The following is a 19,022-nucleotide window of genomic DNA, read 5'->3' as shown; positions in this document are numbered from 1 at the left end:
AGCTAAATTATCAAATGCTAATTAAACCTTGTTGATTCAGACTTGAATGTGTAGGAGAATTTAATCAGGACACATCCAAACACATATACCATATACCAGACACATATACCATTATCTAGTAAACATTCTATAAAACACCTTTTTTATATATTTATATATTATATATTTTAAGCAAAATCTTCTCAGTGAGAAATTCCTCTTCCCTCTGCTGTGTTTAGATAAGCGGCTGGCATCGGAATTTACGATGGTGGGGGAAGGAGTTCTTTCTGCACCCCACAGAATTTGAGCCTGCAATGTTGAAAATGGAATCCCAAGCTTAGAACATTTCTACGGAGCCCCGGAGGGGCCGTGGATAAAAAAAATAATTAAATCGTGCTCACGATTTGCTATTCGTGCTCACGTTTTCTTTAAATCGTGCTCACGTTTTGCTATTCGTGCTCACGTTTTCTCTAAATCGTGCTCACGTTTTGCTATTCGTGCTCACGTTTTATTTAAATCGTGCTCACGATTTACTTTAATTCGAGTGAACGATTTTTCAGTTCGTGCTCACGATTTGAAAGCATGCAAAAATAAAAAAGTTCCCCCAGCCTTTTTTTTCCAGTTCATTCGCAACACAGGCGTTGTTCTCTCCAGACCGGGCAACATACAATGATGAAAGTAAGTTAAAGACGTTTATTTTATCAAATGCTTTGAAGCACGCCTGCTCATATTTTATGTTTATGCTGTGCTGAGTGTTTTGTGACCAACTGGCGTCCGCTCGTGGTTTGAGAAGGTTCAAGCTCGAGCCGAGCCGAGCCCCACATCAGGTAGCGTTTGCTAGAAACTTGTGGCTAGCCAGAAGCCAAATGCTTCCAATTGTGAATTTCATTAGCTAGCTAGCGAATATATAATTCCTATTTGTCCACAAAGACGGTTAGCGTTCAAGTTAACCCTAATTTCAAGGTAAGTTCTGTATTTTGACGCTTAACTATCCACTTTTGCTAACTGGTTTAGATGGTCTATGTAGTTAAAAAGCTGGCCAGCCAGGTAAAAACATACCCTATACTGGCAAGCTAGCTGGTTACCCATTTCATCAGCATGTTTTATTTAAATTTGATAATACTTGACCATGCCGGGCATAAATCTTACAGTATTAACTTTCTTTATTCGATTAAATGTCATATTTTGGGTTAATTATTTTCATATATCTGAAATACAGAATAGAAAATATTCATGTTTTATATTGTTTTAATAAACAAGTTTTCACCCCTATTAATTGCAAATGTTTTGGGACGCAGGCTTTTATTTCAAAGAAGGACACAAGGAGCCTGAGGCAGGAAAGCAACAATGTGAAGTTTAGTAATTTAGCATTCCATTTTATTGGTAGAAAATGCTAATGACAACACAGCTAAAAACTATTACTGGCAGTACTAGGACAGGTATACAAAGACCTTCAAAACTACACTGCCATCTATGTGAGACAGTGTAGACAACAGCATATCAAGTCAGCATTTCTTGCTGACTTCTAACCAGCTTTTTTTCTTTTTTTACCAACGTTTTTCTTCCAGATATTCACAAACATATAAAACTGCACTTCTCTTAAATTATTTGTAAAATACTGTTTGTTGAACAATCTGTTTTTTGCTGACACCTAAAAAAAAGTATGGCAATACCAGCTTTCTTTAAAAAAATTACAAAATGTGCAGAAAAGTGTGCTTCCTGTAATCTTTCAATGAATGTTGTGTGCAAACAGTTACTGAAACCATATCAGTATCAGTAAACAATGGTAATGTATTGGATATTTTATTTTGGCAGTAACAGTCTACTTGTGTTTATAGAATGGATGAAGAACTGAAGAGCTTCTTAAGAAAAAGAAACATTGAAGAGGAATGCATACAACAACTTGAGAAAGAAAAGGTCAGTAGTTTCAAAGTAAATACCATTTCTCTTTTGTACCCCCTTTGTTTTTCAAAGGAACCCTCTCCCTAAGAATTGGGACAACTATTTAACCCTCCTGTTATGTGAATTTCTCAGGAACAGCAATGGTGTTCCCAGCTCAGTTTAACCCGGTGCATGTTCAATTATCCAAAAGAAACAAACAAAAAAAAAAAATCCTAACAAGCAGTGTGAATGTTTTATTAATAACTCCATTACTAATTATTCTATCAATATTTAGTGCAATGGTGTTCCTTACCTCTGTATATTCACTTATTTATCATTTAAAAATATATGTTCAAACTTTTTAATGTTTCACTACTTTATTACTTTTGAGTGACCAATATATAAAGCACAATAGTTTTACACAACACTGCAATTTTGCAGGGGGTGGTTTCAAATGTTTGAGATTAACCATTTCCATATTATATGTTGATTACACTAATTAAGACAAGCAGAAGAAGATTCATACTGAAAATACTTTTAACTGCTTTTCCTAGATATTCAGACTCCTAGATATTCTGGGTCAATCTGACCCAGAACAAAACAGGAGGGTTAAGAACCTGTAGGCGACCCTGCCGGGCTGATGTGATAGCAGTGGAGTTTAGTGACCTAACTACAGGGCTTTAGTTCATATCCTAAATTTAGTGCATATCTTTAAAAGGAGGGTCAGGTAATGCAGCAGTTAAATTAGTATTGTCCTACCCTTAATTCGTCTGTGATGGGGAGCTAAGCTTTTTTGTTGCACTATATAAGGTGAAATGGGATGTTTAGCTAGCTACCTACCTACCAAGACGTGCTACTAGCGATTTCTTTATGTTTGTTATGAACAGTGTTGGGAATAACGGCGTTATAAGTAACGGCGTTAGGTAACGACGTCATTTTGTCAGTAACGGAATAAAATAATTAATTACTTTTCCTGTCGTTACAACGCCGTTGACGTTACTGTGATTAAAAGCAGTGCGTTACTATATAATGATATACTAACAGTAATCCGAGCGGACCCCTGCCCAGGCTAGTGAGGAGTAACAGGTGTTACACTGAGAACTGTGACCTATAGAGATCTGTGACTCCAGGTCTAAACATGTAACAGTTCTCGGTGTAACACCCGTTTAACTTAACCTCTTAACACGCCCTGGCCGCTGGCGGGCCAGAAAAATATCATAATTAATATCTGGCTGTGTTTATGAATAATTATAGGCTCAATATATCAATGACAGCCTGCTGACTCTCAGGATTACGGAGCTGCAAACCGTTTTACTGTCGGATGTACGGTTCCTGAATTAGAGCTGAATTAGAGCTGTTAGACGGTTCGGTCTGTGAACACGCTCTTTGATCCGCCTGGGGTTACTACAGGACACCCCTCACACACAAACAGAGCATATCAGCGCGTACCTCAGAGTCCGGGCTTCAGAACCCCTCCAAACATCACAACATCCATCAGTCCAGTCTCCAGTAATCCTCATATCCGAGCACTGCTTTTAGAAAAGAAATATTATAAACTTTAACGGTTTATTTTAGGAGTTTCGCTTTGTTCTAGAACGATAAACATGGGCTTCAGCCAGAGAAAAAAAGGTCTGGGCTCAGCCAATCAGGTGGCGAGTTATGCGGGACAGAGGTGGTAGCCAATCAGTGTTTTTACACGTGTGCCGAAGCACACCAGTGACACTCTCTGTAACTGTTTACTTTTGCTTTATTTATTTTTTAATACAAATTTTTTTTTTTTAAAGGATTTTATTCTGCTCTGTTCTGATGTGCAATAAATATAAAAAAGTTATGTACAAACACCTTTCTGATCTACTTATTTCAACTGACTGTAAAAATGCTTTTTCACTTTTTTTTACTGTAACGCAAATAGTTACTTTCCCTGGTAACGAGTTACTTTTATTATAGAGTAATTCAGTTACTAACTCAGTTACTTTTTTTAACAAGTAGTGAGTAACTATAACTAATTACTTTTTTAAAGTAAGGTTCCCAACACTGGTTTTGAATAAAATGGCCATAAACATTGAAGCTACACATTTTCAGAGGTCAGTAATAGGTTGACCGCGGCCCGGGTCAGAACCCAGACGTTGTCCAATGCAGACCCAAACCGATAAAGTACAGACAAGGATTTCATTCTGACCGTGTTCATTTAAAGCGGCGGAACTTTTATTGTCTTTACGGTTTACGTGCTTTGCAGCGCAGTAAACTCACATACTAATCATGTGTGTTGTAAGATCACCAAACGCTCTCCTCAGCCAATCAGGGGTCCGTTTCCCAAAAGCGTTGCTAAGTACGTTAGCAACTTACATAGTCTGGACGATGCAGCTGCGACGCAGGTGTTTCCCAAAAGCTTAACTGGAACTATGGAGGTAACCACGTTAGTAATTTACATAGTGCGACCCAAGTTCCAGCGAATGTTCACAACTATCCTGGTTCAGCTGCGTCGTTCCAACTACAGCTCTAGACCTGTCGTTAGGAGTTTAGTTCCTGGTGATTAGAGCAGACGATGGACGGTAGGAGTCAAAATGCTGATAAATCACATTAATATTGCTGCACGAGGATTTAAGATGTCAAGTGTACCTAATAATTTTTTTAATGTTTATGTTTATTACATTTATTGAGCCACTTCACTTTTACCCATGTGCGCCCAGGGAAAATAATCAAATTTAGTACTCAAATGTATTTTGAAAATGTAAGATAAAGCCCATTTTTAATGTATGTCTTTAACATTTAGCTTTATTTGGCAAACATGAATTCAGTGTAGTGAACAAAGTGCATTGAAGTGCTCTTTAGCTAAAATGTATTGTACAGTCTTGGAAAGATGTATGTCAATTATTCAAGCAGGCATCTCTTGAGTAAAGATAACTTGTGCTGTGAACGTTTATGAATTTTATGTATTTTTTTAAGCAATGTGCTATGTGCACTCTCTGAATAAGGGTACCAAACTGTCACTGGGGTGATACTCTAAAATGGCTTTAACGTAAACACCTGTACCTTAAGGACCTTTGAGGGTATATTTACATTGTTTGTAACCAGGAAACAAATGTATCCATACAGTAGGCAAAAATGTGTCTTTTAATAATATATTCATAACAAGAAAAAACTAAGTAAAATGTGTCTTAAAATAAAAGTGAAAAATATAGAGACATGTAATAAGCAGGTGTTTTGAATTAGCTAATTACTCCTCTGGAGGTAACAGGGCCAGGCAGAGTGTGAATAAAGAAAATGTATCATTTACCCATTACAACATGTGAGTCTCTAGACCTAAACAAATGATATCTTTGTTAAATAATATATATCACAGGAATTAAGTAGAAATATGTATGCCACGACTGTGATTCGAACTAGGCTTCCATCCGGTGTTCTGACGAGTTTTGCTACCCTGTCAAACCGTGCTACCCTTGTGCATATTTAAACTTAAAATTGCTAGAAAAAGCCCCATATTTAAACATGCTTTCGGTAGGATATTTGAACAGCCTGAATCAAAACATCAGGAGACAGTTTAGAGTTATTAGGGGGGATTATAACCCGTATATATTTTCATTGCTCACTTATTATTACGTTAATTATTATCAGCTGTCATTTACGCAGTTCTAATACTGAGACAAATAATGGCAAGGGGTTTTTGGTTGTTTAATGCACCCAAGAAGAACAGAATTACCATAAAAAAATAATAAATAAATAAAAAATGTGTTGAGTAGCACATCTCGATGGGTTGCACAATTCGACAGAACACCGCCCGCTCCACCGTCGTAGGTGCTCTGCTGAACCACTGAGTAACACACATTTCTCAGGTCTCATATTAATAAAACTCATTCAGAATGGTGATGTGTATATTTTATTTAAAAAAAATTGCAATAGCAAATATGTGTATGTTTTTTTAAGTAACACTGTCTGTTACAAATAATAATTAATATATAATTATTGTGTAGATTTTACTTGCAGTTCATTGTTATTTTATTAATTGTATTGTTGTCCGTTTATGTTGTGGGCATAATTACAATATAAATAGCCTAAATGATACATTAGTAACATATTTGTGGCATAATATTTTAAAGATTGTGAGTTTTGCCTGTTTCCTGCTGGGAAAGTCTGGTCGAACATGTCTGTTAACACCTTAGTTAAGACCACGGTGGTTCAAACCAACATAGTTCAGACTGTGGTACCAACAAAGTACGATGGTTTCGTACTTCAGATCTTAGTTAGTTGAACGATGCATCGTGCCACGTTAGTTCAATGCTAGGCTCCGTCGTTGTACGGGAAACGCACCCCAGATCTGTGCAGATGCGGGAGAGCGGAGCACACTCTACTAGTACACAGTAAGAAGCTGCAGGAGAATAAAGCGAGAAAGGCTGATTCAGATGGTGCGCACCAGAAAAAGAAATTAAAGTACTATATTTATAAAACATACTAACAGTAATAATATATTTAAAAAAAACAACTGCTGTTTTTAAACAAAGCTGATATTTTGGCCAAGTTCAGCAAACATTTCTCCTTAAATTGTATGATTTATCATTCATGTAATTATCATGACAGGCAGGCATTAATCTAATATAATTAAAATAAAATAGAATAAATATAGCATTTTTAATCAAAGTTGACATCCAGATTTACAGTAATAGACTCGATAAGTTAAATTATTGAGGGTATTTCCATTTATTGTATGATAAGTCGATAATGTAATTATTGTGACAGGCAGTGTTGGGAACGTTACTTAAAAAAAGTAATTAGTTATAGTTTCTCACTACTTGTTAAAAAAAGTAACTGATTTAGTAACTGAATTACTCTATAATAAAAGTAACTCGTTACCAGGGAAAGTAACTATTTGCGTTACAGTAAAAAAAAAAGAATAAGGATTTAAAAAAAAAAAAAAACAGTTTTCACAGTCAGTTGAAATGAGTAGATCAGAAAAGTGTTTGTACATAACTTTTTATATTTATTGCACATCAGAGCAGAGCAAAATAAAATCCTTAAAAAAAACAAAATTTTGTATAAAAAAAAAAAAATAAAGCAAAAGTAAACAGTTACACTATATAAAGTGCTTTACATCTATTAAATTAAATTATCTTACTCCTGATTCGGCATTTCTGTCTCTTCTCCGTTTGTGTGGAGTGTCACTGGTGTGCTTCGGCACACGTGTAAAAACATTGGCTCTGATTGGCTACCACCTCTGTCCCGCATAACTCGCCACCTGATTGGCTGAGCCCAGACCAATTTTTTTTTTCTCCGGCTGAAGCAGTTTATCGCTGTAGAACAAAGCGAAACTCCTAAAATAAACCGTTAAAGTTTAACGTTATAATATTTTTTCGTATATAATGAGGATTACTGGAGACTGGACTGATGGATGTTGTGATGTTTGGAGGGGTTCTGAAGCCCGGACTCTGAGGTACGCGCTGATATGCTCTGTTTGTGTGTGAGGGGTGTCCTGTAGTAACGCCGGCGGGCCAGGGTGTATTAAGAGGTTAAGTTAAACAGGTGTTACACCGAGAACTGTTACCTGTTTACACCTGGAGTCACAGATCTCTAAAGGTCACAGTTCTTGGTGAAACACCTGTTACTCCTCACTAGCCTGTGCAGGGTTCCGCTCCGATTACTGTTAGTATATCAATATATAGTAACGCACCGCTTTTAATCACCAGTAACGGTAACGACGTTGTAACGACAGGAAAAGTAATTAATTATTTTATCCCGTTACTGACAAAATGACGTCGTTACCTAACGCCGTTACTTATAACGCCGTTATTCCAAACACTGGTGACAGGCCTATTTAAAACAATAAATATTGTTAAAATATACTAAATATAATTTTTTATTTGATTTGTTGATGACATAAAACACTGACATAAGTACTAGGCTTCTTCAGTATACAGGATATAGCTCTGAATCATAACACAAGTTAAAAATGACAACGGTCCAGACTTCGGCCTGACAAAATTTTTTGGAAAACTGGAAGGCACTGAATTCTAATTAAATACCCCTGCATTAGATTATGGTAATATAACAGTTATCCTAAGTAACACTTGCCAATTTCTCCTAGCTCTTTGAAGTGTACCTCAGAAAAATCTCTTTTTGTCGGGCTATATATCCCTTACACTTCACCCTACCCCTTGAGCCTAACAAGAATTGGAACACCCTACCCATTGGGGTGAACGTGCAAAACTGAGGGGTAGGGCAAAGGGGAGAAATGGGACTGGGCCTTAGACAGGCTGTTTGAATGTCACTTTATTGGTTGTCCAGAGTATATTTTACTACTGTGGTCAAGGTCTAAGAGGTATATTGTTGTGTGTGTGTGTTTTTTTTTCTCCTGTAGATCGATACGTCTGTAATCCCTTTGATGGCTGACAAAGACCTTGCAAAATACTTTCCAAAAGCTGGAGACAGAGTGTCTGTTGTTGCATTCTGTCGACAAACAGACACGTCAGTTGACCCCAAACTCAGAAAGGAGTCTATTTTAGCACGGTTGCGACGTAGACTGTCCCCAAGAGATGAAGACACTGGCACTCCATCCAGCAAAAAAAGAAATCTCTGGACGGGTAATAAAAGTGCACAAAAGCAGCAAAGACGAATAGAAGTTGGATGGATGGATTTTGATGCAAAAGATCAAAGATACAAGCAAGTAAAATCAATAAATGGTGGTGGGACAAGACAGCTCACAGTAGACAAAGGGACAACTGTGGAAGAAATTAGAGAACGTGCTGAGAGTTTGTTTTTCCCGAATGGGGTGTCCAAGAAGAAAAAGCTGGCTTCCTTCATCACAGAAATACAATCATCTCAAATTGAGGTCAACAGCTCAGATACTGTCATTCAGTTATATGAGAAAAGTGGAGTAAGGCTGCTGAGACTGTATCTCTGTACAAAAGTAAGGAGAGATACACCCACTGAAGACCCAGAAGACCAACATTCCCAGCCAACCGTTGACCTTACAGGCAGTGAAGATGAACAACAAATTGGTGATGGATGTGAGGAAGATCTTGATCTGGAAGTAATTTTTGGAGCAGGCGAGAATGATGGTGTATCATTAGATGACACCATACCATGTGAAACTCCAGTTGAGCCTCCTACAGTCCCAGAACTCCAGATAATCCTGTCACAGACGTCAGGTGAGTACAGTTGTTATTGGTCATGTTAAATGTCTGTAAATGCACATATCTTGGTGCTCATCAAACATATATCTGATATCATATATCATTATCTACTCACAGAGGGTCCTGTTCCTGTAATACAAGGCCATGAAATAAACCAACCACAGATGCCAAGTGAGTACAGCTGTGAACCATTATTATTTTTTGATGTACTTCAGTTTTGGCGCTAGTATTTTTTTTTTTTTTGTATCTTTATCATAGTGGCCACTGTTCCTGTTATACTAGAACTTGAAGTCTTCCAGTCACAGATGCCAGGTGAGTACAACTGTGGACTATTTGAAAACTATTTTGAAACTTTTTTTTAAAACATTATTTTAATTTTGGTACTAGAATTGTATTATCTCTCTTTTAATAGTGGACCCTGTTCCTATAATGCCAGAACTTGAAGTGAACCAGCCAGGTTAGTACACCTTGTGATTCATCAGAATGTCTCCACATTAAATTTTTATGTTCGTCAGTGCAATATTGCAAATTTGCAGATATTTACAGAAAAATTTCTTGGCTGTTGCCCATAACAAACTGCGAAATTCTGTTGGGAAAAACATTCATGTAGACTAAAATCTTCACTTTTATAAGCTTTCTTCTCAAGTATACTTTTATCTATGACAATTATTCATTTTTTACATACTTAAGGAATTAAAATTATTATTTTGCCATTTAGCAGAAGCAGATTCATCTATTAAACTTTACTTTGTATTAGTAGTGAACATTTATATTTGGTCACAACTGTTTTTTGCACAAGGGATTTAATATCCTTTAAATGGTGCTCAAAATAAAACATCTATGCTCAATGGGGAAGAGATTTTTCTGTTTATACCTTGTTTCCTTGATAAGAAAGCATTGATTAATTGGTAGGATTTACAGGTAATTATAGCCCATTCCCTGTAATTGTTTCTTTTGAAGTGTTTTTCAAAAAGCTTAAATGCAGACTACCTTTTTGTCTGTATTTTATTTTATAATAGATGTGCTATTCACACACATGTTGGACTTCTATGTATTCTATAATACATATTTTCGTAGGTGACCATGTTCCTGCAATGTCAGAAGTCACAATGATTCAGGAGCCACAACTGCAAGGTAAAAATGATTGAGTGTTAATATTCTACTGTATGACACAATGACACCCTTGCAGCAATGCAAGCTGTGTTGGTTATTGGAATCTATTTGTATTGGACTGTATTATCTAGATGCTTCAAACACCACAGTGATGAATCTAGTTCATGTGTCTGCAATACCAGATGTCATTAGGATCCAGGAGCCATTGGTGCAAGGTGAATACATTAGCTGTACATTAATATTGCTGTGCAAAATTGGAAGCAATGTGGCTGCTACCAGTGTGCAGGATGGTACATACCTGTGGCGTGCAGTGAATATAGTGGGTACCCCTTCTGTAACCACCCGCCCTGCCCTGCCCTGCCCACGCCCCCCATCCCCCCCAACCATTAATGAATACTACAATAACTACATATTCTCTGTCTTGACTGAGTTATATGAACTTAATTCACATAAACAGCCCTCAAATACAGCTACAAACCACAAAAGTATACAATAGACCCTGCAATCAATGCTTAATTTTTGTACAAGTACAGGCGTTCAACAAATATCACTCATTTGTATGCCTACAGGACGCCAGAGCAACCAAAACATTAAGTACACATAAAACTCACCAGTCAGGCAGCCTATTACTTATTTTCACGTTAAAGTGCAGCCTTTAAAAATGCTTTTTAATATAATATGACACAATATCTATCTCATTTCCATGATAGTTAGCTAAATATTTAATTATTCCAGCATGCGCTTTATGACTAATTAATGTACATAGCGTAACCCCTTCATCCAAGCACAGAGAAGGGGTTAGACAGCCATGGCCCCCTGAGTGAAAATCATGAATCTGATTGGTTAGATTGTCCTATGACTTTTACTACACCCTTCTCAAAATCAGGAGAAGGGTCCACACAGGCACCTGAGCAGAAGCCATTTTTAAAAGCATTTTTGATTGGTCAGTACCAATCAGTCAGTCAGATAAGAGTCCTGTAGCAACTGAAAAACTAATGCTTTGAATTATTTGCTGTTTTTTATTTTAGTTAATTTATCAAATAAATGCTTACACTTACAATAATTATATTATATACTTCCTGAAAAAAAATATGTCATTATTTACATGCACTTTTTGTCACCCCTTCTCTGAAGGGTTAGAAGGGCCTCACTGCACACCACTGGTACATACATGATGACAGAAGCTGTGCCCATTTTGGTTGCTATTAGATATTGTTACTAGATATTTGTTACTATGTGCACTATGCAGGTACAGCAATTTAATTAATAGAAAATCAGTTTTCTTCAGGAGTTTAAATTTTAGTTTTGATGGTGGCAGTATGACACATTTAACAACTGTAAAGACTCTCATTTAAAGCTGTTTCATTATTTTTTTTTGTATTAGTTCTGTCAGGCAATTAGAAAAATAATTGACTTAATCACATACTCAGTAATTTACTAGTTTAAATTATTCACATATCACATTTTGCTGTAAAAGAATTTTAAATTGCACAATTAAAAATATTTTTTATCAGAGAAGTAAATTTATGAATGAATAACAGGCATGCACTTATAATTCCACATCTTTTTATTCCAGACATCTTTAAATCACAATTATAACTCCAAATAAGTTATTTATTAACAGTTTCTTCCAATTGCAGTAAAATATTAAATTGAGGTATTTCTGAATTGTACTGAATGATGAAATGATGTCAGAAAAAGGGGTGAGTATTGCCCCCTGTGGAGCCCTTTTACATTGTGCCTCTGTCACAACACACTCTAAGAAATATAAGTACAGATTTGTACTTAAAAGAGTACAAAGCTTGTCGCTGGGGCTGTACCTTATATTGAGGCACAAAAAAGTACCTTTCAGTGAAAGTCCTTTTTTGTACCCATGGTTTTTGTGGCAGTAAAGATCATAAAGATTATAAACATTATCATCAACTAAATATGGCTCAAAAACTTGATGATACAAAATTGTCTGGCTTTCAAATAAAAAATGTGCAATTTAAATATATATTGTTCATTAGTACAGTGATGCAGAATACTGAATGTACCCTTTGGCTGGTTAAATGGTACAAATTTGTACTTATTGCTGTTAGAAATGACTTTGTACTTCAGAGGGAACAAATCTGACCCTGTAAAGACCAATATTGTACCTTTGAGGGTACAATTATAAAGAGTGTACCTTCGAGTACAAAAAAGTACTCATATCATACCTCTGTTTTTTAGAGTGCATAGTGTCCAGAATGGTTAAGGATGCGCTGGGTCAAAGGGCATCAAGAAAGGCCAATAATCAGCATTATTTTGTAGCGTATTTATTTTTCTGTTATTAATTCATTTAAATTAATCTGGTTAACTGACAGCCTTAGTTTTTATCTTGTAATGGTGGAGGGGTACATGAAGGGTATTGTCAAATTGCACTGAGAAATATGGTTATTGAGACCTTTTTTTTTTGCATTATCTAGCTGCTTTGGACACTACAGTGCTGCATCCTGTTCATGTTCTTGGAACTCCAGAACTTACAATGACTGAGCTGCTACATACGCCAGGTGAGTACTGTGAACTTTTTTGTCTTGTATGAAAATGATACTTTAAGGGCTTCCACCACATTCCGAAATGTTTGCGACAGTAGCCTGCTCAAGAACATTCATAAAATTACAAGCATTTCACAATACCCTTTTTACTTTAAAAACAAAGCCAACTATTTACATACACGTTGCAAATAAATAGTTAAAATAAGTAGCAGATATTTAAATTACTGATACTAAAAACAGAAGAAAAAAGCTCTTGAAATTATGTTGCATTTCAAGTCTATAAAGCATATCTTTTTACCTACAGCTTTCAATGGTGAGTTCTATATGGGTTCCCAGTAATGGCAGTAAGGGCAGAGTGATGTGCTGGGTCCAGTAATTTGAGGGAACTGGGCATTTTTATAGATAACATCACCATAGTCCAGCATGGGGAAAGAGGATTTATTTCTGTATAAATAACTCCGCTTCTGTCTAGATTACTGTCAATGTCCGTGGGCCCCTATCCATGAACATACACAAGGAACGTGAGCGGGAAAAAAATCTGGATTTTCATGTGCCCCCTACTCGGGCCCTGGGTAGTCAGGTCCACTATTCCCACACTACCATGCTCATGGTTTTGAGTCCATTCCAGAACATTTTCACCATGATGCAAACGCAAATATTGATGATCAGTTGACATGAATGGGTTACTATGTCAAAACTAAATACACTGCTCAAAAAAAAAGGGAACACTTAAATAACACATCCTAGATCTGAATGAATGAAATATTCTCATTGAATACTTTGTTCTGTACAAAGTTGAATGTGCTGACAACAAAATCACACAAAAATCATCTATGGAAATCATATTTATTAACAAATAAAGGCCTGGATTTGGAGTCACACACAAAATAAAAGTGGAAAAACACACTACAGGCTGATCCAATTTCCCTAAAATGCCTGGGCATGCTCCTGATGAGGCGGCGGATGATCTCCTGACCTGGACTAAAGCATCTGCCAACTCCTGGACAGTCTGTGGTGCAGTGCTACGTTGTTGGATGTAACGAGACATGATGTCCCAGATGTGCTGGATTGGATTCAGGTCTAGGGAACGGGCGGGGCCACACTGACACACTCCAGCCACATGAGGTCTAGCATTGTCCTGCATTAGGAGGAACCCAGGACCCACTGCACCAGCATATGGTCTCACAATGGGTCTGAGGATCTCATCAGGATACCTCTGGAGATCACATGGAGGGCTGTGCGGCCCTCCAAAGAAATGCCACCCCACACCATTACTGACCCACTGCCAAACCGGTCATGCTGAAGGATGTTGCAGGCAGCAGACCGCTCTCCACGGCGTCTCCAGACTCTGTCACGTCTGTCATGTGCTCAGTGTGAACCTGCTCTCATCTGTGAAGAGCACAGGCCGCCAATTGCATATTTGTCAATCCTGGTGTTCTCTGGAAAATGCCAATCGCCCTGCACAGTGTTGGGTTGTGAGCATAACCTCCATCTGTGCACGTCCACCCTCATGGAGTTGGTTTCTAACTGTTTGTGCAGATACATGCACATTTGTGTAGCTTGCTATGCGGACAGTTTGATTTCACAGGAGTTTGATTTACTTGGAGTTATACTGTGTTGCTTAAGTGTTCCCTTTATCTTTTTTCAGTGTATTTTTAGTATGGTCAGATTGATTCTATCATTCTAATGTTTAAGCCTGGATGAAAAACAGTTGAATATATAAAGATGCCATTAATAGAAACAGTATGTTTTTATGTGAAACGAAAAGGCAGCAACCTGTATCGTTTAAGTAATCCTTAGTAAGTTGCATATGTGCCTAGAGAGCTCTTAAATCACTAATGAGATGAAGGACTATGTTAGGGTTTCAGCAAACACTTGTAATGTTAAGAATGTTCTTAAGTACAAGGTTATGAAATGTTATGAAGTATTATGAGTGATTTGGGAAACCCATCTCTGCTTTGTTACTTGTGATGTTAAAATCTGAAAAGTAGCAGAACTATCCATTTCAACAGAGTATATATACAGTGGATAGACCACAATAAAGTATGATAAAAGTAGATTGTTTGGGTAATAGGAAACATGGTCACAAAATATTTATAAAAAGAATGAAGCAGGGACAGTTGTCCATTCTTTTAAATTAAAGCAAGTGACCATTAAAGGATAATTTAAACACAAGAACAAAAAGACATTCTGTGGAAGAAACATGTATACAAGTACATTGTAAACACATCATGGGTTAACCCTATAGTGCCTCTGTGTGTAAAATTTAGTCAAACCCAGCCTTGTCTTTTCTTTACTCAGAACAACTGGTACCTGATTATCCTGAACCTGCAGCTGAAACCCTAATCATTCGTCGAGGACATTGTCTCCTTGACCTGATTAATGCTTTCAAAAATCCAGCCATTCTACACTCCAAGGTCTCCATTAAGATGCGTCTTCCAAATGGAAAACTTGAAGAAGGGGAAGGAAGTGGTGTTTTAAGGGATTGCTTAACAGAATTTTGGACAGAATTTTATGAGAGATGCACTTTGGGCATGGATGTGAAAGTTCCCCTTATTAGGCATGACTATCAGTGTGACGAGTGGCAGGCAATTGGCAGAATTTTTGTAGTAGGATGGTTTCAAGCACGCTACTTCCCTGTACAACTGGCCGCTCCATTCCTAGAAGTAGTTCTGTATGGCACAAGTGCAAGTAGCCTAAAGGATGCATTTTTGCAGTATGTCTCTGCACAAGAAAGAGAGATCCTTCTCAATGCTTTAAAAGACTTTGAGTCTGTCGAAAATGATGCTTTGTTAGATGCCCTTGAGGCCCATGAGTGTCACCAGGTTCCTACCAAAGAAAATTTGGTCCCACTGCTATCACAAATGGGACACAAGGCCCTTATACAGGCACCAATGTACATTATTGAGTGTTGGCGTCCAATTGTAGAAGAGCTAGCAAATGATGTTCCACCAGATGCTCTGGACGGTATCCTAAAGAAGAAAATTCCAACAGGAAAGGCAGTGAAGGATCTCCTTTTCTTCCCAGAAGAAATGAATGCATCCCAATCATTAGTAGCCCGATATCTAAAGAGATACATAAGTGAACTTGATTTGCATACACTTCAACTATTCCTCCGTTTTTGTACTGGTTCCAATTTGATTGATGGGCCGATTACTGTGGAGTTTATTGAGACATCCGACTTCCAAAGAAGACCACAGTCGCACACATGTGCCAAGATATTAAAGTTGCCAATAGGATACCAAAATTATCCTGACCTTCGCAGTGATTTTAATAGCATACTCTCAAGCTCTGTGTGGGTTATGGACATTGTTTAGATCAGGTTCCATGTAGATACACAACACCACCAATAAAATGTGTAGGGCAGAGGGTTTCCCAGGACCAGGATTAATCACAAAGTGCCGGGTTACAGATTCCCACAAATGGTCCTAGAAATTGTACCCATATGGTTTACCATATTGAATCACTCTGTAGCCTTGCGATTTGTAAATAATCCCCTCTGCCCTGCATATTTTATTGGTGTCCCTACTCACTTATTGGTTGTGTTAATGGAATTGGATGCAGCTTTGGAGGAGGAGGTAAAAAAAAATGTTTGCAGAGCAGGTGGAGTTCATGACCACTGCTCTAGTGTACAAATTCTCAACCCTGGTCTTGCAAGACCCTCTACCCTCCACATTCCTCTAATTATTACATGAACCAATTGTAAAAGATTAAAATCCATCTATAAAACCTATAAAATGGCTGGGGACCATAGGTACGAAGTAAGAGTTTCTAATACACTGATCACAGAGTATGTAAAATCTTTAGGAAATTGACTGCTTTCTTAGTTCCTCACAATGACACAATTAAATTAAACAGGTTTTGTAATTAAAATGTTGTTCAAAGTAAATGTGGTTAAAATCTACATTGTTGGTATTAAGGCATGCTTTATCCATGCAAAGTATTGATAGGTGGCAAAGCCACACCAGAATAATCTCAGGTTTTATTTATTTATTTTTTTTTTATGTTTATGCATACTGTTTATGCAAAGATATTTTATGTGGCTGTTTTATGCCTAATGTGTATTCTTTGTAAAGGGACACTATGTAGGATTTTCTTGATTATTCATAATTTTTGAGATGGATAATATTCTGCGTATTACACCTCAATGGAGCAGAGCAGAGATTTAGAAGTTGTAAATTTACTTCTTAAAAGAAATATATGAATAATCAAGAAAATCCTTCATAGTGTCCCTTTTAAGATGAAGTTCATATTGTATCAGTACATTTTGATTTTAGTTTATAGTGAAAGCTGATGTATTGTTGAAAAGTAAGAATACACTGAGAATAAAGATTTTATAAAATTACAGTCGAATGGTATACCTTTTTATTTAGACATTTTTGTCTCTGCAGTGTTGCACATCCAGAGATTCATACTAAGTCTGTTTTCTCTAAGAACATTTAAATTGTTGTACCTTGTTGTGTTCAGTGAAACATTGTTCATTGCATCTGTATTGTACCTTTGTATGTCAACTGACATCATTTGTCTCAAATAAAAATTGTTACAAAATGTTAACAAAAAACATTGACACTGTGTATTTATAGTCTCATGGTACTTCTTTATATTTTTTAGCAGTTAAAACCATGACAGAAGTGTTTCTTGTCAGTGTTCTAGTCTCTCCCTATATACACTACGTAGGGATGTTATAGGATCTACTGATCTTTACTAACACGATATGGAAGTTATGGATCTTGTAATTGGGCATGTACCCAGTCCTTCAAAGACAAATACAAGTCCAGTGCTTGTGATTCCGTGACTGGAAAAGCTAATCTTGAGTCCTCTAAAAATAAGGAACACAGGTCAAACACGTCTCCATCACATGTAACTGAGGTCAAAAACTGGCAACATTCTTTGCAAGTGACCAGTTCATCTTCACAAACTGGAACAAGAAGGTCTTCAGTATTCCACAGATGTGGTGCAAGGTGCATGACATTAGGAATCCCACTTGGTACATTTGTGTTTCTGGAAGGTCGAATACGGTGGGCATTCCAAACATCAGAAATCTGGTCGAGCTCTTCCTGTAAAGACAGTTCAGAAAGTGATGGTGAATGGTTTAAACATTAAACACCCTTTCCGAATACATATCAATTGCTTAAGGAGGTTTCAAAACCAAGGAACTTTGAGATCTGAGTAACAATAACCAGGCTAAAGTTAAATATTGATTTGTGATATTTATTTTTCTGCACTAATTAATGTCTGATTCTGCTGGGCATGTACATATTCAATAGCACAGACCACCTTTCACTCTGGATTCTGTTTACATAAATTCACAGAAATCTATTCCAGACTAATTTGCTTAAACTTGTCTCACTTGCCATTCCCTTGAGTGTTTCAATAATATATCTTAGCAATAAATTTATTCAGTTTGTCACATCTGGTGCTGTTAGCTCCTCTGTTTCTCACGCACCCAGCTCTGACAGAGGTTCTCAGTCTAACAACTACATTACCCAGAACGCACCACCCGCTGACACACACACCTAGTCACATGTCACCTCACCTGCTCCAACCAGGAAGCCCAGAATATTAAGTCAGGCACTATTTAAGGACACCTCTCATACACTCCTGTGCCGGGTATTGTTGGATCTTCCTCATTACTAAGCGTTACTTATCGCTTGTCTCTGTTACTTTCGTGTATGACCTTGTTTTTTTTTTTCTCGACGCCGATTTTTGGATTATCTCTGATTGTGGATTTTTTCTGTGTATGACCTGGACTGTTTTTCGATTTTGGATTACCTCTGATGTTGGCTTGCTCCTGTTTGAACTCTGGACTGTCTCTCACTCCTGGTATGGTTATTCCTACGTTGCTTCTGTTTACCGGTGCTCTAACCCTGTTTGTAGGACTACCCTTTTTTCTAACCTGTTTATTAATAAACAACCCGTTTTACTGCATCTGCGAGTGTCTGTATTCTGTGCACACCATGACACAGTTATTCAGTATCCAATGTATTCCTAAATTACTCGTCACACAGCTAACTCAGTATTGCTTTCAATTGTTTCAACATAACTTTATAAAATATCTGATGACAGCTAACACCTATTCAGTTTTTGAAACTTTATTTATTATAATTGTTTATTATTTTGTCACAGGCACGCACACACACACACACACACACACACACACACACACAGGGTGGTTTACAGGGTGGTTAAGCGGGTAGACCCAAATGCAGACACCATAGGCAGAGTTTAAATGAAGCATCTTTAATAAAATGTTAAAAGTAATTATTTTAATTATAAGCTAGCTGTTGACTGCTCTGTATTAGTTAGCTAACTATAACAAAAAATAAATTAGTCATAAGAACTGTACTTAGCTAAGTGCAATGGTGTTTATTATTTACGTAGCTCATAAAATCCATTTTGTGATGCAGGA

The 19,022-nt window shown here is 37.1% G+C and overlaps 2 protein-coding genes across 4 annotated transcripts in view; both read left to right on the top strand.

Annotated features, from left to right (window-relative positions):
• Positions 1-19,022, top strand: part of LOC111196333 (mucin-4) — a 47,939-nt gene that overhangs the window by 16,020 nt on the left and 12,897 nt on the right. The gene's annotated exons all lie outside the window — the stretch shown is intronic.
• On the top strand, positions 329-17,074 carry LOC125794540 (uncharacterized). 2 transcript variants are annotated; one of them, XM_049473614.1, is made up of 10 exons: positions 329-657; positions 1,818-1,896; positions 8,210-8,999; positions 9,102-9,155; positions 9,243-9,296; positions 9,397-9,441; positions 10,062-10,118; positions 10,229-10,312; positions 12,545-12,628; positions 14,915-17,074. In XM_049473614.1, the coding sequence occupies exons 2-10, from the start codon at positions 1,819-1,821 to the stop codon at positions 15,928-15,930; spliced, it is 2,262 nt and encodes a 753-aa protein (XP_049329571.1). In that variant the 5' UTR covers positions 329-657; position 1,818; the 3' UTR covers positions 15,931-17,074. The 2 variants fall into 2 exon arrangements, with proteins under 2 accessions (XP_049329571.1, XP_049329572.1); XM_049473615.1 differs by lacking the exons at positions 329-657; positions 10,229-10,312 and having other exon boundaries at positions 1,380-1,896.

This window comes from Astyanax mexicanus, unplaced genomic scaffold (assembly GCF_023375975.1).
Source record: "Astyanax mexicanus isolate ESR-SI-001 unplaced genomic scaffold, AstMex3_surface scaffold_41, whole genome shotgun sequence".
NCBI lineage: Eukaryota > Metazoa > Chordata > Actinopteri > Characiformes > Acestrorhamphidae > Astyanax > Astyanax mexicanus.
Note: the sequence above shows the minus strand (reverse complement) of the source record. Positions and strands in the feature narration are given on the sequence as shown.